The 17,701-nt window shown below is 38.2% G+C and overlaps 1 protein-coding gene across 2 annotated transcripts in view; it reads right to left on the minus strand.

The window, feature by feature from the left end:
* Nucleotides 1-17,701, minus strand: part of adka (adenosine kinase a) — a 148,780-nt gene that overhangs the window by 107,493 nt on the left and 23,586 nt on the right. For both annotated transcript variants that reach the window (XM_079634952.1, XM_079634953.1), the window contains exon 4: nt 4,265-4,343. In XM_079634952.1, coding sequence (XP_079491078.1) covers nt 4,265-4,343 — 79 coding nt within the window. The remainder of the gene's footprint in view (nt 1-4,264; nt 4,344-17,701) is intronic.

Raw genomic sequence — 17,701 nt, forward strand, 5'->3', positions numbered from 1 at the left:
CAGTTTTGGTGACCACTGACTTCCATTGTATGGAGATTCTCGATATCTTCCTGCAACAATATGCATGTGCTTAAAAGTGGCAACTGTTCAAAGCTGTAGGCCTACCGAGCTCTAGAGGAGTAATTTAACCTCCCAATGGAGGCAGCACCTAACAACTGCTCTCTCTGTTGGTAAGTGTCAGCCTCTTCCCCTCTCAAACTCTCCGTTGCTCAAGGGGCCACACCAGGGGTGCACATGTAATGGAGCCGAGTCTTGGATCACAGTGCAGAAGAATGCTTGGGGAACATTGTATATACAGTGGAGCAGAGTGTGATTCTCTGCCCCGGCTTTGATGTCTGGGGCTGTAGAGCAGTGCTGGTTCGTTCTCTTTGCAGTGCTATATAAAGAGAATGGAAGATCGTTACTTTCTGCAGGTGAGAGTCTTCATCTGTGAAAATCCTGTGGGGCAGAATGGTGCCTGTCAGACTAAGACTATATGTCTCCTGCACAAATTTACCAATTCAGACACATCAAAAGAACCATCCGGGGAGGCTTAGAGCTGAACCATTAATAGATTTATATTGACGTCCTAGGCTTTATAGAAGGATGAGGAATGTATGTGGTAACAGAATGAAATGCCTTAAAGGGATAGTTCACACAAAATAAATATTCTGTCATAATTTATTCCTCTTTATGCTGTTCCAAACCCATATGACTTTCTTCTGTGCAAAAAAAAAAAAAAGAGAAATTGTGAAGAATGTGCTTGTTGCTCTTTTCCATGCTGTTGCAATAGGTTTTCAAGTAGGATGTAAAAGCATCATAAAAATATAATTTCAAGTTTCATTCCTATATTTCCTAAAGCCATTTGATAGCTTTCTGTGACAAACAGTTGAAAGGTAGTTGTTGTAAATCCCTGATAACTAGCGGATTCATCATCATTAACCATTGTGATCATTGACTTAAAGGGATAGTTCACCCAAAAATGAAAATTGTCTCATTTACTCACCCTCACATTGTTCCAAACCTAAATGAGTTTCATTCTTCTGTTGAACACAAAAGAAAATGTTTTAAGGAATATTGGTAACCAGACAGTTGACGGCACCCATATACATCCATAGTATTTATTTTCCTACTATGCAAGTCAATCGAGCCCGTCAACTGTCTGGTTATCAGCATTCTTTTAAATATATTCTTTATTCATACAGGTTTGGAACAACATGAGGGTGAGTAAGTAATGACAAAATTAAAATTGTTGGGTGAACTATCCCTTTAAACTGGATCATTTTGGTTTTGAGAACTGAATCAACCAATGAACTGAAAATATCTAAATTATTCGTAATTGTCAAAAAGGAGATCTAGGCCGGTTTTGATTTTCAATGAATATACTGCACAAGTCTTTTTGTCATTTTGAAGCTTGACAGAGCCAGTGTTCCAACTTTCGTTTTCACAGAAGTCATACATGAAGTAAATGCTATTGTATGGCCATCTATAATCAGTAATAAGTCTAACAAAAATCCAAAAATAAATCCAAAGTTATTTTATCTGACTGGATTCACTGTCATTAACAAGGTCTTGTTGTTGTTCTCACACATACCAGCCAAGAAACCCATGGAAGGTAACCTTAACTAGGTGTGGTTCTCAATAACACAAGTAAATGATGATGACAGACTTTTTATTTAGAGGTGAACTATGAGTGACTGAGCATTTAAGAAAGATGCTTTGGGGAATGTGTTTTTGCTGTGCATGTTTTTCTGTATTGTACAATTGAAAGGATGAGAAAGGAGAAAAGATAAGTAGGCAAAAAAATGGTGATCGGTTTGATTTCATGGTCTCAGGAAAAGCAGGGGAGAAGAGAGAAAAGGTGATGCAGAGGGAGCAAGATAGCCCTCCCTCTCCAATGACTGGTTGTTCCTGTGTAAATGGTCTACCTATCTTGGTCAGGTATTGGGAGCGGAACATGCTCCCTCCCACGTCTGCCAAGCAGTGCCGGAGGCTGAGAACAGCCTCCGATTGGAGCACCTCATCTGCACATGGGTGCTTTGATGTACGCACACAAGGCAGCCCATGTCATTGCATTTGAAAGCTCTCGTTTTCAGCGACATCGACACAGGTTGCGTTGCTCCTGGCGTTCCAGGTGCTGCCATGTGTTAATCTCAGAGGCCTGGTTCCGCATCAAGCATCCCTTCTTAAGCGAGCCAGCTTTGAAGAGCTGTCTGATCAAACTGCTGCTTAACAACCCACATATCACTGGGAGCCTTCGTAACTACCGTTGCTTAAAATGGGCACAACTTTAACCGCCCTGACTCCGTTATCTGCAACTGCAGGTGAAGAGTTGGAAGATAGTGCAGACATCCTCACAAGGACGTTTACAGCAAATCCTGTTAAGCAAAATAAATGTTGGAACACAGCAGAAAAAGAAAGACCTATATGAAAAATCATTTCTGTAAGTCCTTTCGGGCTGCATTCGGGTCATAACAAATGTGCCCGACAACACAAGGAGTCAGACACTAAAGTAATGAAATCACATTTGCTTGCACTGGCAGATTCCCAAATGATTATCCACGGTCTTACCTCATCACACACCGAGGTCTGTATTTCATGGTGATAGATGCACTGCGTGTGAAAGCCTCTGCAGCCTAATGCATCTGTGGATTTGGATGCTGTGCATCATCTGGAGATCATCAGAAAATTCCATGTGTCTATTTAGATGATATATATCTAAATAACTCCTGTATCTGAGGTCTTAAAAGTGTTGATGTCCGCAGACACCTGCAAAAGTATACAGCGGTACTGGACATGTGCTGGAGGAATCAAACTCTAGTTGGGCCCTGAGGGCAACAAGGCAATTTGAGCAGATCTCATTCTCTGCTGTGACAGCAGCACCCAACTGGACCATCAGGGACTTCAGATTATTTCTGTTGTTACCCTTAAACAATATCACACAAATAAAATATCCCACTCAGACTTGAAGCATCATTTCTTGGGAATACTAGGAACGAGCTTGAAAAAGGGAAAAACAATATTTAGACTTTCTGGAAACGCTCTAACCCAAGAATGGCTGCAAACTAGGCCAGCAAAAGTGAAGGGCTGAAAAGATCTTAAGATATCTGTTTCTCTGTTGGGCTATAAATCAGGGAGATACATCCAACATTAAATCTTGCTGTGCCTGATGTAACAAATATAAACCTGCAAAACTAGAGTGAAAATGGAATAAATAAAAAAGAAACAGATAAATGCACTGCATGCAGCAAGTTTTTGTTAATGTGTTAAATAATTATTGTGCACAAATCTTACCCCTGACATTATTCTCACAAAAATGAGATGGTTTTATGGTACCTTACTTGTGCATGGGCATACATGCCAGAAATTAACCAGAGCTCAAGGTAAAACTCTTAGCACTCCACCAAAAGTGACAAAATGTACCCATATCAAACATGTTTATAGGGGTGTAATGATACACTCAGGTCATGAGTCGATACAAATCGGGTTACCGAACTCACGACACAATCGCTATATTTTAGAGTTTTAGAGGAATGGACTTTAAATAGAGGAACAGAAATATCTCAGATTTCATAAAAAATATCTTCATTTGTGTTTGGTGACATCATGACAGTTTACATTTTTGGGTGAATGAATTATACTTTATAAATACAGTAAGCTGAACTATCACGAATCATATTGTTTACATCAACGATGAGTCACATTTTATACCGCAATATCTCAATATAACAATGTATTGTTACACCCCTATGCTTCAAAATTTTCTATTATAGGCCTCGGTTTACTTGAACTTGATGAACTTACTATCACTGCAGAAGCAAAGTGACCAAAAGCTCTCAGAAATCTTAGCCATCTCATATGAGAGTGTGAACGCATGTAGTTAAAGTGTTTTTTGATTAAATAAATTCCAAATAAAAAAATTATCAATTAATTAAAACAAATTGTATTTAATGAATAATAATAAATAAACAAATACTGAATTTAAACATCCAAATCTACTGAGGAAGTAGATTTCAGATAGCTAAAAAGATGTTTTGTGTTTGATGTGATATTATGCATTATTTACAGCCAAAAAATATTTAATTTTAGGTACACCCATTTGTTCCTGTCCAGCTGTGGGAGCAGCGCATGATGCATTTGGCAGATGTTTTTTTTTTATCGAAAGCAGCAACTATACATTTTGCATTCACACACAACTATTGCATTCAAGCTATACATTTTATATGTTCATGCATTTGTCGTTGCTAACATTGCATGCATGCATTAAATAGCTTTGAGCACCAACCTGTGCGACTTTTACAGAGTTCTGAGTGGCACCTCCAGCGTGATATTCAACCTTGAATTTCTTGACTATCTCTTCAAACCTAAAGTACAAAAGACAAGAAAAAAATCTTTATGTATGCAAACATAGAATATACATATATAGTACACGTTATATTTTGGGATCTTCACGGTTTTAAGAAAAAATAGACTTACTTCAAGATACACTACAATTTTGAGGTCAGGAAAAACAGGTGTGAAAAAAAAACATTTCTATTTCAAATAAATGCTGTTTTTAACTTTCATTCATCAAGGAATTATGAATACAAATATCATGGTTTCCACTGCAGCAGCAAAACTGTTTTCAGCATCATAGGAATAAATTACATTTGAAACAAAATAGACAAATGAGAAGATTTTTGATTAGAGACTAGAGACTGAAACAAGGGTGTTTTATTTTGAACACAGGCCTTGTCCAGAGTACAATCGCAAGATCACCCAGTGGAGATGCATCGAGAACAGGAAACCTCAGACACTGTAAACAGGAAATGGGGGACTTGAAACCTTGTGCCGCAGGGCAGTAAGCCTTCTGAGAAAGTGTGCATGTACTGTACTTCTGCACGCATCACTCAGCGCGTAGAGGCATGCGCGCGCACACAAACAAAGGCAACAAACAACCTACCCCCTGTCTGGACATCATTACAGAGAAAAGCATCCTCCCCAAACCTGTGTGCAACAGATTTTAACAGCATGCAAATAGTCTGAATCACTGAAGGACATGACCTGCCGTGGCCTCTGCAGTACAAACACGAGCATGAAAACCACACACACCAAACTCCTCTCCATACAACACTGATGTCTGAGACTGATATCTGCCAACATATAAACCTCACATGTATACAACGCACTCACATGAGTCACCTTTTTTAGGGTATCATCTTCCTGTTTTTGGTTCGTTTACACGTCATTGGTCCGTGTTGCGTTCATATATCATTCAAACCACACCAGTTGACTTGGAAGCGGACCGAGACCCACCTTTTTAGCGGTCTCGACCCGCTTGTTTGGTGTGCACAAGGATTTCGGATGGCAGCGTTCACGCTTACTCGCACAGTAACAGAGCAATCGCACCAGGTTTCGCTTTAATCTATTCAAACATGCCAAGTGTGAACACATCCTTTGCTATTGACATCAGTAACTTTCCTTCTTAAAAGTCGCGTTGATACAGAATTTGTGACAGATCTTTTATTCCGTGTTGTGATGCTGTGATCAGAGTGTAACAGATTATCAAAAACAAAAATCTGGGGAGGGACTTGGTTCAATTCACCAACACCATGCATTTTCAAAACTGATTTCATGACAACGTTAAAATAATACTTACCGTTGGCCATCTATAATCAGTAATAAGTCTAACAAAAATCCAAAAATAAATCCAAAGTTATTTTATCTGACTGGATTCACTGTCATTAACAAGGTCTTGTTGTTGTTCTCACACATACCAGCCAAGAAAGCCATGGAAGGTAGGTAACCTTAACTAGGTGTGGTTCTCAATAACACAATTTATGTTCCCATGAACTCAGAGCAAGGCGATGACGGCACTGATGTACCGAGCCCACAGAGACATGGGCGCACACAAAAGCAGCACTGCACAGTGCCTCATGAAAAGCTTATCATGTTCCATTAGAAGAGAGTGGCCTTTGGGCACTGAATGGGCCACCCCTGGCTCCCAGCACTTCCTCTGGGAGGTGGGTCAGCTCTCCCACGGATCTGTCACTCCTCTTGTGACACTGTCAGAGGGGAAAAGCCCATCAAGCAACACTTCATATTCAGCCAAGGAGCAGGAAGAAGCAGCAGGGGGCTGGCTTCAGCGAGGAGGGATCTCACATAACTACACATTTAAGTACTTCCTTTAGCAACAGGAGCTCTGCACGCTTGGCAACAAAAGGCTCAGGCTGGAGATGGCTGGCATGTTGAGGCTCTTCAAGATGCTGCCCGACAACAAATGCACCAGTTTCTCACTCCAGCTCGTCTTGAGCCTTTTGAAGCTTTTGTAAACAGTGGAGTGACACCTCCTTGAGAGCATAATCACGTGCATCTTCCTTGTGAGTGCCTGTGAGAGATGCCTCTTAAAGGGACCGCTCACATAACAATGAAAATTGTCATCATAAATCACCTTCACGCTATTCCGTTTTTTAAAACTTAATGAACACTATAATCACGTGAGACAGAAAGTCCAAGCAGATCTTTTCTATAAAATCCAAGTGGATGGTGATTTATAATGCCAAGCTCCAAATAACAAACGCATTTTATGCATAAAAACAAATATTTGAAAGTTGTGTACTATACATCTCTTGTATAGTGGTGTCCTTGTACACCACTATACAAGAAACACCTTATATTCAGTCCATATAAGCTGCAAATGCTCTGCATACCCAAGCCATTTGTGGACTCGCTTATTACTATTAACACTATAAATGACTATAAATCCCCTTGTTTGAGGTGTCCCATAAATTATAAAATGTTGGCAATACATATGTAACTATAATTTATTTATTTGCCAAACGACTGTAATTTTCTTCAAATCTGCCAGTTACAGAGCATTTGGGTAAGCACTAAGCAGATCTACAGCTTTGGCGCCTATGCTCTGTTGTTATGTATTGTCATCATTGTCCCGTGTTCTCATTGGTTTGCTGTAAAATGGAGGATTTCACACGCAGGGAAAGCCGTCCGCAAATCGCTCTCTATTACTATAAAATATATATATATATATATATATATATAGCCTATATATACTATTTTCATAGTATTTTGTTTTCTCCATAAGGACATTTTTTTAACAAAAAACGTAACTGCTAAAGACAGACCTACTGTAAGCAGACCTACTGTAACTATCCAAGGCTGTTAATCGATAGTCTATGTTTTTTTTGAAGTCATCAATTTGTATTATTTCAACTTATTTTTAAAGAATACTTATACTTACATTTATTCTAATTAGATATTACTTTTATTTATAACTGGCTACTAACATTTATTATATTATACTTATTTTTAATTCTTAATAAATAAATAAAAAACACTTCTGGCATACATTTAAATTGACACCAGGGGGAGTATCAATTTCCACAAAATATTAAAGGGCACCTATTATGGAATTTTGAAATTTACCTTTCATGAAGTGTGTAACATAGATCTAAGTGAACAAAAACATCCTGCAAAGTTTGAAATATGAAAGTGCACTGTATATAAAGTTATTGTCTTTCAAAAGTAAGAGTCGACTCGGAGTCATTTTTATGAATCGTTAGAAGACCGAAGCTTTTTCTCTGACTAGATAACGTCAACTTGTCAAGTTATTTGAATATGATACGCCCACTTATTGCGCTCCAAGGCCAGCAGGGAAACATCATGGCGACGAGATGCTGTGTTCTGAAGTGCGACTCAAAAGCCAACTTTTTTCATCTGCCCGAGGAGGAGCATTTGAAGACTAAGTGGCTACAATTCACTATACCACAGAAGTATAGTCCGAGCCTTGTGCTTTGTTCACGCCATTTTGAAGACGATTGCTTTACCAACTTAAATGCAATCAAACTTGGATTCGCGAGCCGGCTGATATTGAAGGAAGGTTCATTTCTAAGTGTATTTGCATCAGCTTCCTCCTCCGTATCACAACCTGTAAGTGTTATTAATAATTGTTGCTTTTATATTTTATGAAGCATGCTTAATAATTATTTTGTTTGTTGTGTAAGCACCGTTTAGCTTCTAGGTCTTCAATGACAATTGTATTGAGATATGTGAAGTGTTTGTCGTTGTTTTCGGAGTTGTCTTAAAGAATAGAGTAATACCTCGTAGTAACATAACTGCATTTTTTTTTTTTTTGTAAAAACGTTATGTTTATGCATCGGGCTAATGCAAACAAAGACTGATTGTGCTTTTACAATATGAACTCTGGGCTATGCTCGCTAACATAACATTAAATTCTTTATCTTATTTTTAGTTTTTTACTACAAACTACAAAGTAGTGGACTATAATCATTATTATAACACAATTTAATTGATAAAAGCATCATTGTACTCCGTGTTAAACAATAAGTATTATCTCTGTAAACACTGCTGGGTCATCTGACCAATCAACGCAGATTAGCGTCGCGCAAAGGAGGGGTTTGGAAAATTAGTCGTTGAACGAATCATTTGGGAGTCGGTGAGCAAATCAGGTAAAAATAAATGCATATTATACGAAAACACAAAAGTGTTTTTTGTCATTGCATGCATGTAAAACTGTTGTTGGGGACTCCCAAAACAACATTAGGAACATTTTAAATGTCATAATAGGTGCCCTTTAAGCAGCACAACATTGATAATAATAACAAATGTTTCTTGAGCACCAAATCAGAATTTTACAATGATTTATGGAGGACCATGTGACACTGGAGACTGGAGTAATGGCTGCTGAAAATTCAAATTTGCCATCACAGCAATAAATTGTTTTCTATTTTAATACAGTTTAAAATAACTATATTTTAAACTATAAAAAATGGATCTTGCCATTATAAATCACCATCCACTTTATTGTAGAGAAACATTCTGCTGAACATCACATTTTTTGTTTCATGGAAGAAAGAAAAGTTTGGAATAAACAAAGACTTTAAGCCATGAAAAAAAAAAGCGATAAAAAGTTTGACAATAGAACCAAATAGAGATTTTGGTTTCACATGGCAAACAGAGTTCACTGAAGTTTACTTAACCATGCTGTCCGTTTACAAACATCTTGGTATCATAAAGCGTTTTTCCAACATTCCCGTGCTGCCTGGGTCAGAGCTGAGTGCGGAGGCCGCGAGCGCCCCCTGTCTGGAGCACGGGACCCTGAACTGTTCATAGCGTGGGAACAATATACACACTTCCTCGGCCTACAAAAAAAAAAATACTAACCATTCTGACCACAGTGCGTGGGACTGAGCTAAGCAAGTCAAACCACGAGCATACGCACACACAAACACATTACCCTTAACACACAAATGCATGCATGAAAAAAAAACTCTTGCACTCTGTGCCCAGTGCTCAACTGGAGAACACATCTTAGTTATGCTCTGAAATGGGTCGAGATCAGAACAGTGGACGGGAGATCTGCCAGAGCACCTCAGTGTAGGGTAGGGTTACAGAGCACACACACACAAATTCTCCCCTCAGAGAAAAACTAAACACACATACATTGAAAAAACTCACAATAAAAATAATAAAAGCAGAAAGTAACATACATGTGAGTATTATTGATTGAAAAAGGCACTATTCACAGCTATATACTACCACTGCAAAGGAAAAAAGCAGTCTACCTCACAGCAAGAAGCAACAGCACTGATGCTCAATATTGACGGCGGGTTTATTTACTGTATAGTAGCTTGACTGGAAGCAGCTGATGTGGCTACATAGGCAATTCACACAAACAAACAGTGAGCCTGTGGGGAGAGGCAGGGACTGTTCATCAATGGCCACAGGCAAACACTGCTCTACACACAGCCTTGTGTCTAGGCACTCCACGAACAACATCAAACCAGCACTCCAGTCAGATTGCGGAAAACACAATCAATTGTGAGAAGCCTTTTATTTCAGAAATGTAAATTGGGTGTCTGTAGAGTGGTGACAAAGCAAGTAAGTAGTACAGTGGGAGGTGGTGTGAATCTATGGGCGGTAATGGGTTTGAAGTTAGACACCGTCGTTGCACCTAGGAGAGAATGTTATATTGAAAGAGTATATAACATTTTGAATATATGAATACTATATGAATATACTATATGAATAGATCTCTGGTACCTTGCATTTAATTCATATATATATATATATATATATATATATATATATATATATATATATATATATATATATATATATATATTTATTTATTTATTTATTTATTTATTTATGTGTGTGTGTGTGTGTGTGTGTGTGTGTGTATATATATATATATATATATATATATATATATATATGTGTGTGTGTGTGTGTGTGTGTGTGTGTGTGTGTGTGTGTGTGTGTGTGTGTGTGTGTGTCTTAATGAGATAATTCAGCTGTGGGCCCACTATTACCTAAAATTGTGTCAATTATTGTCTTTCGTTCTTACTACCTTGAGTAATTATAAAGGATGGAGCAAGATTTTGGTCTACAAACTATAATATTATATCAGTCATTCACATTAGTGCTCTGCTAACGTACCGTTATTAATACGGTTAACGATATAGTTCAGCGCTGAAATTCAGATATGGTAATGGACGATTAATTTCTGACATGAGCTGTAAGCGGTAGACCATTGATAACAGACTGGGCCATCTGACCAATCAGAGCAGAGTAGGCTCGAGGAAAGGAGGGGTTTATAGAGTCTTTAAAATAGCATTATATGGGCACTTTAATGTAATTATATATATTATATATTACATTAAAGTACTGTAAATATATATTTATATTTATATTAGGGCTGTCAACTTTTAACGCATGCGATTAAATCAAAATCCTTAGCACAAAATTAATGAAGTGTGCAAAAATCGAGAGTTTATCAAACTGACTATATCTACAATGACGCAAACACCTGTAAACCTGTTAGGTGGAAATTTCTATTCTAACTCCTTAACCCGACGTCATTTCTGTTTGAGATCAGATAATTCTGTGATCGTTTCTGAAGAGTGTGAGCCCTGACACGCACCGCACTGTGTGAAATACAAATGGAACGGATCATCAAAACAGTTTTTCAGTTTTTAAATGTATTCAAATAGAATTTAAATTTATTTTACACACTTAAAGCAATACCATACCGCATATCGCGTTATTTAATGAGTTATCGCATTTTTTTTCAATATCGTACAGCCCTACAGAATTTAAAAAATACAGTTTTGTGAGAATCATCCTTCAATCTGATAGTTTACTTTGCCATATATAGCAAATGACAAAATAAAAGTGTTAAACAAGATAAATTATGTATGCTTAAAGCAGGGCTATGTAGTTTCGGGAATTTCTTCGCTGTATTCTTGCTTTTTGCTCGCAGGTTTCTCTATAGAGCTCCCCCTACAGCTTCGGAATAGATATTTGACAACACTGTCGAAAAACTTGTTGGCGACTCTCAGATACAAGAGGCTAGTAGATCAACGACATCAAAGCAGATGGGACATTCTTTACAACGTCTTCTTCATTTGGGTTCGAACAGCGTGAGGGAGCGCAATGACGACAATTTTAGCAGATTTTTTTGCCGTAAAGCAATTCGTTACATCGCGAGACCTGATATCACGCGATACTTCCTGACGCTGCAGCAGTTTGCGCGCCGGCTCAAAGTTGCAAGGGTGTTTTTTTCTGCTCACAGGCGATGGGGGGTGCGAGACGACTACTGTTCAACCCGAAAAAAGTAATATAACCATTCCAATGACTCCGAAGCGGTTAACATTAGTTAAAGGTAAAAAACCTTTCATTTAAACGTATTTAAAAAAATAAAAATAAAAATTAGTCGTGGTATGCAACCATGAAGTGCCAAGTAAATATAAGTCACAGGACCAATGATGGATCTTAAGCACGGCTGGGCAGCAAACCATTTAATTCAAGTGAAGCACGAGGACTACATTTTGTTCTTGTTTTTTTTTGCGAGCACCAAATGTTCACTTATGAAGAGAGGGGGCATAGTGAGGAACGTCAGATTGCACTCTTTGAAATGCCTCGCCACAAATGTTACAAGATCTGAAAAGAATGCACTTAAACTTCAGATTGATAAAACCAGAGGCAACATGTCTAGCATATGCTTGTGGTTAGACATATTTAAGCAAGATGAGAGCTGAGTGTCTATCCAGGATGGTGATACAACTGATTTTTCAGACAGCGATTGAGAAAATAATATTGTTTTTCTTCATTTTTTTTTTTTTTGTCTTAGGAAGCTAAAGTAAAATATAGGTGCAAAAAAATAAATTAATAATAAACAAAAATAAAAATAAAGAGAAAAGCAAAGAGCTGGAGGGGGAAGAGAGCACAATGCAATGATGCTAAACAAAACCAGGTCAAGTCTTCAGAATTCTTTCAGATGGAGCTTTGAAGCACAACAATCGCAGTTAATTAGATCCAGAATATCCACCTCCACTCCAATAACATTGTTTTTGTCAATAGAACTGGATACAATTAAACAAGAACAATGAGACAGCTTACTCTAAACGCTGAAGTGAGACGCTCTGCTCTGCCAGTGACATTGTTTGCAGAGAAGACCTCTAATGAAGGAAGAATACAGCACTTTACTAATGCAGGCCATATTCTAAACCGAACTGACAGCTTCTCACAGAACCGCTGCCTTTATGACAGCCGACACCACACGCACATTATCATACAGAACTAACAATAACAACAAGCACTTAAATACTCATTAGCAGGCCGATATAAAACACCCTGTCAGAGCCGTGTCCAGATAGCGAGAGATATAGTCAAGAATTTTGAAGGATAAGAGAGTGAAAGGGCTGTAAATAAAACAAGCCAAGCGGTGTGTGTGAGTCTATGTCTGAGCTCACAGCTCCTCAATGATTCATGGAGATCCTTCAGAATGCCTTATGATGAACCGTTCAGTAGTGGTTTGGGAGAGTGCTGGTTAACGGAGCCGAGATTCGATGCACCGAATCCACAATTCCTCATAGATGCCAATATGTCCCCTGCTGTTTTACACTAGTGAGGACAACTGACAAATAAATAAGCCTTTTTGTCTGTAAACATGGGTTTGTGTAAGTCCAAGGTTCCATGAGGGATGGATGGAAAACACTCAAGGGTGAAGCAGAGATCATTAAAGAGCAGAAACACTTTACTAGGAACAGTTTGTTTTGGGAGTAAATCACCCCACTGAATAATAAACTGAAGTGCGTCTTGAAGTTTATGCCAAATCGTTAAGATGCGGTGAGGAACTCATTGTAGTGACACTTCTAGTGGAAAGTTACATCAAATGTTTTAATCAAATGAGAATGCTGACAGCAAATGTGATCTTCCAAATGTGATTATTTTTTTCCACAGCAACACAAAAGGGAAATTTTAAAGAATTTCCTGGTCACTCTTTTCCATGCAATTAAAATGAATGGACTTTAAGAAAGCACACAAAAGCACCTTAAAACCACACACACACACATTAAACTTTCTAAATCATGAAGAAAAAAAAATCATGGTTTTCACAAAAATATTTAGTAGCACAACTGTTGTTGATAATAGGGCTGGGCAATATGGCTGAAAACTGTGAAAAGTGTATGAAATATGAAAAGTGTTTAATATCGGTCGATATCGATAATCATTGATTTTTTTATGACCTATTTAAAATAAAAGGACCAGAAGAAAAATATATTACATTTAAAAAATAGCCTATATATATTTTAACTTAACCTTCCTCTGATTATAATCCCCAGGCCTCAGTTATACAACACAACCACGACTGTGCTCCAAAGGGTGAGCGTGGCTAAGGTGAAAAAACAAGTTTGTGGTAGCCTATTACCAGTAGGGGACGATGGTATTGCATAATTTGCAGACGACGCAGCACCGCATCGCGCACAGCCACCCCATTATTTAGTCTCAAAACTCTATGCGCGTGCACAGGATACGAGGGCAAAAAAAAAAAAGTATCCGCACGTAGAATGCCATCCATATACCTTCGTGTCAATTCTCAATTGATTTTGATTAATATGCGCGAGTGAGGGAGAGCAAGACAGTTTGAAGACGTGAGAGTGCGTGCGCGCGGCCGGAGGAGGTCGTTCTTTCAGTACCTGAGACCTGTCACAAGCGCAGTTGTCAGTCATCACTCACCGATTAAATAAGGCTTTCTTTGGCGGGATAAAAATTTACTTTGGCGGCCGCCAAAAAACGCAATATGTGGCGGCCGGTGTTGATTCTGAGTCCGCCACAAATTCGTCTATGTGTGGGAAACACTGAAGTGCGCGTCCGGTGTGCGATACCTCGAGTTGTCCTAGACGCGGCTCGGCGTTGCGCTTCTCGTCCGGTGTGCGACCCCGTCACTCCCTATGGTCACTCCAGGTCACTCCCTGTGTTGCTAGGTTACCAGAGAGTGAGTGCCTTATTCATGCAACCAAACTTGCTTCGCAAACTCTGGTTTCTTCCGACGAAGAAAAAAAAAATGTATCGAACGCATTTTTTATTGATATCGATTACGTGTCTATCGCGATACATATTGTTATATCGCCCAGCCCTAGTTAATAACATTGAAATGTTTATTGAGCATCAAAGCATCATATTAGAATGATTTCTGAAAACAGAGTAGGCCTAATGGCTGCTGAAAATTCAGCTTTGCCATCACAGAAATAAAATCATATCAGTGCTGCACCGTCACAAAAGTTAATAATTTGCACATGTTTTTACCCTTGCCAGTTTAAATATTCACATGCAAGAAGATGTGAAAGAACTCAATTCTGTACTCGCACACTGTGTGAGAATTTTTGTGCATGTACAAGTCTGAAGCACACACCCAGAAAGCCACAAATAATGAATTGAGTTCTCTTTCATGTAGTCTTGAGCTTGACGGGACAAATTCACACAAAATGATGTCCAAATATGTCTCAAGTGAACAAACAGTTGAGAAATAAAACGCATGTGTAACAGTTCATTTGATCCGGGCATTCAGGCTTAAAGTGACAGCAACCTAATAATAAACCTGCTGCTGTCTGTGTCATTAAAGTTAATCGAACAACAATGGACAAAGAAAAAAAAATAACTTGCTGCTCTTGACAAAATAACTTTTACAAATTTAATAAGGATTCATCTATATTTAATTTATAGAGTGAAGACTATGCAGTCATGCATTTTTTTTCTGCCATTGTGGCTAAATTGGTTAGTTACCACCACATTGCCCAACTGATAAGAGCTGCCATTTCTGTTGCATATGAGAAACATCAAATGGCGTGGAACAAAACAGCACTACTCATTTGAGCTGCGCTGCATGGACCGTTTATTTGCCCAGAGCAATAAAAGCGCAGTGCGAGCTCAAAACAGGTACTCGCATTCTGCATTCAGTTTTTTTACGAGCTGCCGTGGCTGCGCGGCTCAAACGTACTCTCAGCAACCGGTTACAAAGCACTAAATGCTGTTGTTGGTTATTTAAAAATATCTAATGGATGAATTCACGCCTCGATTCATTTATTTAATTATGGGCTGTTAATCGTTGTAAAACTTCACGGTTTGTGGGACATCAATTGTTTCAGCAAATAAAATGCAGCCTTGGTGAGCATAAAAAAAAGTATTTACAATAACATTAAAAAAATATCTTACTGACCCCAAACCTTTGAACAGAAAGTCTTCTTAAATCATACAATAAAACGGTGCGCAAGAAAAATACTAAAATCAAAGTCATTCACTAATAATCCCTTTCAGAGAGCTGTAAATAATCTGCTAGCAGTGGATGCATTTTGTGAACCAAACCAACCGATTGACTGAAAAGATCCAACTTTAAAAGAATGATTCATTCATAGATTTGGCAACCCTACCTCTCTGGTGAACTCATGAATGAGCATTTTCAGTGAATCAATTAAATATCAGTCTGTTCCTCACACACACACACAAACTACTAAGTGGATTCAGAATAATTCAGAACACAATATTTCAAATATTTTATCATGTTTCACTGAGAAAAAAAAAACAAAAAAACTCCAGTGTAAATTATCCCAAAATGTTATTTTTTTAGGTAAAGTAAATGCAGTGATTGTCAGATATGCTGCATTCATCCAACGGTGCTCGAGAGAGACCGTCTGGACTGGGATGCACATCGGTGCATGTCTATACAGCACTGAGCGTTCTATTAAAGATTTATATAGCATCTGTTAGAACTATTGACATACAACCATGACCTCAGAAAGAGCTGCCTTGTTTTCCCATTTGAAATCATGGCAAGCGTTTTCTTCTCTTTGTCGAACAAATTCTGCAGATGCTGAATCAGGAGTGAGCCAACACGTCCTCACGTATACACGAATACAGACACTTATACATATAGGCTATAGAAAAAAAACACATGCACACACACACACACACAGTCAGGATTAATGGCAGGGAACAAATTTAACCTGCTGTTGGGTGGTCGTGAAAAAAGTCTGGATAAACTTTTGACTGCCGAGCATATCTGAATTATGAAGTGAAATAGATGGGTTCATTTATTTGGAAATGCACATACCAGGTGGCAAGAGCGTGGGACATTATTAATGTAGCTGTCATGTAAATTCCACATAAACACAGGAACAGAGAGGAAATGTACAATTTACAAGCATCTCACTGACCGAAGCCACAAAGCAGCCATTCATTCGCCAGGGCTGCACGTTTAAATAGAAACAAGGTGGTCAAATGGTTTCACGTCATCGTTAGCCCTTCAATAAACAAGTGAATTATACAGGTCTGTCACAAAACTGACTCAAGGTTTTGATTTAACACAGGAAATGTATACTTTGAAAAAGAAAAAAGAAAAGGTCAACTTTTACATTTCATGTAGTCACATTTGCTATTAAAAAAACTTGAAACTTGTGATAATGTTTGAAACTCAGCAGAGTTTGCGTTTAAATTATACAGAACAAATCTGAAATGTATAAATTGAAGCTCAAGCACCGCGGGCTGGTGCGTGACGATCCAGAGCAGAGTGTAGCTTTTGTCGGCGGCTGGGCAGCGGCCTCTCGCTCTCTCGCTCTCTCTTTCTCTCTCCCCAGATGAGTCATTAACAGGCAGGCAGGACCAAGTGTCCTGGCTTTAAATGCCACCCTCTAAAAATAAACCCCCAATTGCAGCCTGACTAATGTCTCCATCAGTATTCTCTGTTCCTGGCCTGCATGCTAGCTTAAACGCTAACCTGCACGGAGCACTTTTTCCACAGGAGGGGGGACCACCATCTTGCCCTCTCTCAGTGTTAATCATAACACGCTTGGAAATTTCCGCCTTCTTTTACACATTTCTCTGAGGGTGTTCTTTACACATACCTAGTAGGGAGGGAATCTGCTTTCTCACATAGTCATAAGTTTTGAAAAAGCTGTAACAGCTTTGAAAGGTGTAGAAAGCCTTGTGTTCTACAGTATACTGTACATGGGTGTTTCTTCAACTACTAGCACTTTTACGCCCCAGGGGTTGATTTGTATTAAAATTAAAAGATTTTAACATTTCTGTTTTTGTGAAGGTCACATTAATACTCACTTGGAAACTTTTTACCATGCCTTCATTATTTTTTCTACTTTCCAAAAGCCTTTAATGTAGAGTTTAATGTTTTACCAAGAACCAGATTTTTAATCTAAAAAAGTCTATCATAAAATATTAATCATTACGTTTAAAAAAAAACATGATTAACTAAACGGAGTAAAATAATCTAACTTTATTTCTAGTGTTAAACATTAAATAAAAAAATTTCCCTTAATAAAGTTTTATGAAAAGCATGCAAAAAAATCAAGTTAAATATCACTTGTGAAAAGCAGAAACTGCTATTATACACTATAATTGACTAATTATA

This window comes from Phoxinus phoxinus (assembly GCF_949152265.1).
Source record: "Phoxinus phoxinus genome assembly, chromosome: 14".
Classification (NCBI taxonomy): domain Eukaryota; kingdom Metazoa; phylum Chordata; class Actinopteri; order Cypriniformes; family Leuciscidae; genus Phoxinus; species Phoxinus phoxinus.